The sequence below is a fragment of the Sinocyclocheilus rhinocerous genome, unplaced genomic scaffold (genome assembly GCF_001515625.1).
Source record: "Sinocyclocheilus rhinocerous isolate Xijiao unplaced genomic scaffold, SAMN03320098_v1.1 scaffold433, whole genome shotgun sequence".
Lineage (NCBI taxonomy): Eukaryota > Metazoa > Chordata > Actinopteri > Cypriniformes > Cyprinidae > Sinocyclocheilus > Sinocyclocheilus rhinocerous.
Window position 1 is genome coordinate 1,386,642 of NW_015627897.1, and position 5,437 is coordinate 1,392,078.

At 36.7% G+C, this 5,437-nt stretch overlaps 1 protein-coding gene across 1 annotated transcript; it reads right to left on the reverse strand.

Moving 5' to 3' along the window:
• Nucleotides 1–1,097: 1,097 nt before the first annotated feature.
• Nucleotides 1,098–5,116, reverse strand: slc39a1 (solute carrier family 39 member 1). The gene is made up of 4 exons (XM_016548422.1): nucleotides 4,773–5,116; nucleotides 3,771–3,901; nucleotides 3,372–3,677; nucleotides 1,098–1,708 (listed from the first exon to the last, which is right to left on the reverse strand). Exons 1-4 carry the CDS (start codon nucleotides 4,894–4,896, stop codon nucleotides 1,355–1,357), a joined length of 915 nt encoding a protein of 304 aa, XP_016403908.1. The 5' UTR covers nucleotides 4,897–5,116; the 3' UTR covers nucleotides 1,098–1,354.
• Between the last annotated feature and the right edge of the window lie 321 nt (nucleotides 5,117–5,437).

A 5,437-nucleotide genomic window follows, 5' to 3' on the forward strand; every position in this document is an offset into this window, starting at 1 on the left:
TTTCTTATTATAATAATATATATGCTGTAAACAGTAGTGAGATGACCTCAATTAAACAACAATTCAATTAGTGGTGTCCAGTTATCATCTGGAATATAAAAATTTATCTATTCCAGTTTTGTGTACAAATGCCAGGGTATAGCTTGATTAAATGAGCCTAGAGAGATCGTAATATTACACTGGAAACGGGAGTTTGAGCACACTGCATTGTGGGATACATTTTCTAATGCACTTGTGCTCTGAACTCATATAGGAACTCTATACTAAAAATGCACATACTGCAAAAAGAGTACCAAGTAGTATGGAGTTTCAAAGATAGTCAATACTTCACCAACATTCTGTGTAGAAGCCTGACATCTAGAGGCTAAATGTGGTACTGCAAGATCAAGTCTGAAGTTTGAACAATGTTTCATATCAAAATCACACTTTGCTTTTTACTACCCCAGACAGAACATATTGAAACAGAAAGCAAACTAAATGACGTCCAGTAATGTCTCTTAATATATTTAAACATTAACTTTGAAAGGATTTAGTGCTAGTGTTTAGTAAAAGGCTTTTAAGCACCAGAATCAGTAACATGCTATTTGCTAGTTTTCTTTCAAATAAAGGCACAGAAACGCTTCTCAACTAAAACGGCATGCTGTTTCCATTAGTTTGAAATGAAAATATATTTTAATTGCTTTAATATGTTGCATAATCATACTTTCATATGACTATGGAACATATACACATGTGGTCTACTACTACTAATACACATTTTGTCTCATTTTACTGTGAAATCTGTAAATCCAAACTGTGCAATCAAAACATTTGGCTGCCCATCGAATTTATGTAAATGTACAGGAAATGCAGCACATAAAAGGAGAAAACCAATACTGAATAACTGTATGTAACATACAGAAATATTGCAGTCAGTGTTCATAATGTATAAAGATGAATAATTGATTTAAAACATTTAAAATCAGTCAGACAGCTGGTGGTTTTAAGATAGTGTTATGCATGACAAAGAGAAAACACAAAAGTGGCATGGAAACAATTTCACAGATAAAATATGAAGAGTTTAAAAAAGCTAAAACAAGTTCAAGTAAAAAAAAAAAAAATCTGTAAAATACTCCATTTACATGTCAGATACTATGTTTCTCAGTGCTGAGGAAAATTTCTTTTTTTCCTCATTTAAAACTGATAAATGATCAGGTCAAAGTTTTTAAAGACATCAGCATCTTTGTGCTTGTAAATATCAGTTCCTCTAAAAAAAAACAAGCAAACTGAGCCTTTCGTTTCCTTGAAATCACATGCAGTTTGTGAAGGTTCCAGTTTTCTGGCCACGGGGCACGAAAAAAATGCAAAGTATTTTTCAGCCCAGGAAACTCAGAGCAGCCATTACTGAGAAACCACACAGGAGGAAGAACACTTTGAGCAGTGGCTGCTCAGGGGAGTTCAGTTCATGGGGAAGGATCTCTAGGAAGGTGATGTAGACAAACGTCCCGGCCGCCAGCCCCTCCAGCACCGCCTGGATCAAAGCGCCAGCCTCCAGCTGAGCCTCGATCACAATGATGCCGATGCTAATGCCGAGAGGAGACATCACAGCGAAGACGGCCACGTAGAGCGCCACCCACAGGGGCCTGACCGCACTCTGAACCAGCTTCACTGACAGACTGAAGACGATGATGCTCTTGTGGACCAGGATAGCGATGCAGATCTCCAGCACCTGAGCAGAGAGATGAGTGAAGTCAAACTAGGTTATATTCATCATTACATTATTCCAATTACATGTATTACAGTTGTGCATTATTCCAAAAGAAGCAAAATGGTCTTCACAAGCCTTCATGTAAATGTAAGCCAATGAAACATCTTTACTTTTTTGCTGAAGACACCAAGCCCTCTTCCACCCCCACCCCCCCCATCCCCATCAAACGCCACCTAGTATTTTCTTTATTGACTTTAAAGGTCAAGTGTAATTATTATACACAAATGGCTAGGTATAAAAACTGTGATTCTAATATTTATATCTAAATAGATTTCAAAAAGAAACTGTCATTTACTTACCGTAATCATGGCTTACTTAAAGCCATTTTGGCACAATATATTTTAACTAGTGCTGTCAAGTGATTAATCGCATCCAAAATAAAAGTTTTTGTTTACATAATATATGTGTGTGTATATTTATTATGTATATATCAATACAAGCACATGCATGTATATATTTAAGAAAAATATGTTATGTTTATATATCAAATAAATTTATATATATATTATAAAATATAAGAATAGGAATATATAAACGTGTAAATATTTTCAAAATATATACTGTATGTTTGTGTATGTATATATAAATAATAAATATACACAGTACACATACATAATGTAAACAAAAACATTTATTTTGGATGCGATTAATCATGATTAATCGTTTGACAGCACTAATTTTAACACGCTTCCCATTTAAAATGAAGCTATTCCGATTTTATTTATTTTTTTACAATAGTAACGTTTCTTATTTTGTTTGAAATTGTTTAATAATGATAATATCATATAATTTTTCTTAATCACTTAACTTTTTTTTATTTTATAGTGAAATATTACAATAGTAGCTTTCCTTGTTTTGTTTAAAAACTTTTTAGTAATAATAATTATCATTACTAATAATTTTATAGTCACATTGATATATAATCACAAAATTGTGGCCAAATTGTGCAGCTCTACAAGCAAGCATAGCTTTTTTTTAAACTGCATTTTAAAATCACAAAAAAGAGAGAAAATATGTGACACTGGCTGTGAAAACCCAGCTAAAGTCGTTTTTGTGATTTACTGTTTTCTACATAAAATCATCCTTCATAAGGCAAAGAACATTCAGTGAAAATGTAACCTTTACATCTTTAATATTGACTGAGTAAGGCCATGTCAAAGATTGAAATCGTAGTGAAATTAATGGTTGAAATCAAACTTTGATGCTTGTTATCTCATAATTAGATTTTGAGACTTTAGCCTGGATTTCACAGAGAGGGTCACATATGAATAAAATCGCTATTAGATGTTTTTGCAAATTGTGCAGCCCTGTTTTCTGTTATTAAAATGGACTTTACATTTATATCTTCTTTTGTGTTCCACAGAAAAAACACGAGGGTGAGTAAATAATGAAAATGTCCATTTTTGGGTGAACCCTCTCCTTTAACATTTTTAAAGTGTTTAGTGAATTGAAAGTGTTTTGGCATCACAGGATAACACCCTACATAAACAGCATGATTTGAAGTCACGATGCTAAACATTTAACCTGTCAACCTTTGAACCCAAAACTTTTATCAGGTTTCTAACCAGGTCAGCACAGTGACTCGACAGGGAGCTGTCAAACAAAACAAAACTCAATAAATCACCTTCGTGTCTGTGGTCTGCAAGCCAATGGCCAAACCTTCAAACACCGAGTGGAGAGAGAGAGACAGGAAGAGCATGAAGGAGCGGAAGGACGAGTGCGCGTGAAAATCCACGTGGACGTGGTGACCGCTCCCCTCCAGATCATTCAGCGAGTGATGTCCATGGGCATGTCCGTTACCTGCAGGAGCTAAAAGAGGAGCCGTCTCCTCATTTCTGTGGCCCTCTGTGCAACTCAGAACTATCTTTTCCAAGATCAAGACTGTGAAGAAGCCACACGCCATGATGAACTCTGCAAGCGGGAAGCCTTCCTGGATGATGAGGAGAAGTGGCATTAGAAACAAATAGGAATTACAGGAACAGACTGCATTTAACAGAGCAATTCCAATATTCGGTGAGCTCACATCAAGGCCTTGCTTTTGTAGCTCTTCATGTATGTCGGAAAGGTAATCTGGGATGATATCTAACAAACAGGCGGACAGGAAGACGCCACCCGCGAAGCAGCTCACAAAACTCAGCACGGCCCTGTGGGTCACTGGAGACAGAGAAAAACAAATCAAAGTCCCGTTACATTGATTAATGGTGCCGTTGATTGATGTCAATGGTACAGTCTTTCTCTAATCACTCCTGTTAGCTAATCAGCCAAAGTAAAAGAGGAGATTATAATCAAATGCCCGAAAATAATGAAAAACTCATCGGAACTGAGCAATGTATAAGCATTTTATTTACCCATGCCACAACCTAAAGTATCAGGTATAACTGTAATTGCATTAAGCCACTTGATAAAGCAGAGCCCTACAATTTCAAAACTATCTATCCAAAGCACTGATGACATTTAACTCAACTGAAAACCTGATAACTAGCCTAATAACCGTGTGAAATCCACATCCTATTCTGGTTTCACCAGCAAATATTTGTGACATCTATCAGTGTCTAAGGTGAAGACTGCGTTCAAAAGCATACATATATTTGATCGTTCGTAAAATCCTTAGGCTGTTTCTGATCGTTGTGGTCATATAATTCATGTTTTGCAGAGGTTTTTGCTTGTTTAAGCATGTTCAAACACCAGTTTCACTTCCACTCTGATGTCCATCTGTGTGTAAAATGCATGTTTTAGAAAAAATCATCTAGTTGTCCTTATCACCTGACTCTCATGTGGTTGTACTTGTATGAAGACAAGACTGGGCAAATTCCTTATGTGTGGTACACATATACAGTACATTAAGCACATACATACATGAACATACATTCTTAAACACAAATAACGAGCAGAGGCACGACATAATAATGTATACATACAGTAAATAAACATGCTTAGGCTGGGAGGAGGCGACAGATGACAGAAAAGATCACGTATAGTACAGTAAAATTGATGACCACCATAAAAAACGTAAATGATCATTTACCTGTTCCACTAGCGACTTGAAACCATTTCATCCGCGCTGGGATAAAACCAAAACACAGAGTTAGGATCAGCAGCCCAACCAGAGCTCCAACTTTCACCTGCAGCAGGTAATCCATAGCGGCCATAAATTAATTTAAAAAAATAAAACTAGCGAGAGAGGACAGACGCCTCTGTCAAACACTGGTTAGTAAAATATATGTAAATGTTTCGATATAGAGCGCTGTCTTTGAAAGATGAACCCCATGATTTGTAGTTTATGATAGTTTACAGAGGTTCATTCTGATCAGGTTGCTCGCTCGCTACTACTCCATGTTTGTCAGTCGTTCGCTCCGCCCCTTGCGCTATGACGTCTACTTCCGGCTTGATTTGCTCGCTCGACGGCCAAACTTAGCAACTAACGCTACTGAAATATCAAAATGTCCGTAAATATATTTACTATTTTTGAAACAAAGTGAGATTATTAATAGACTAACGTCTAGAATAAAATACCCGAACGTGTTTAAAGAGTCTATTTTGTATTTTTGAGCCACTGAGCGCCCCCTGTGGGAATCATATGTTACTTCAATGCATGGGTGTTTAGTTAGTTCTGACTGCATGGCATAGAGCTGCGGTTCCCGGTATGACTAACCCGCACATGACTGCCTTGTGACTGTGGGGGGGGGGGGG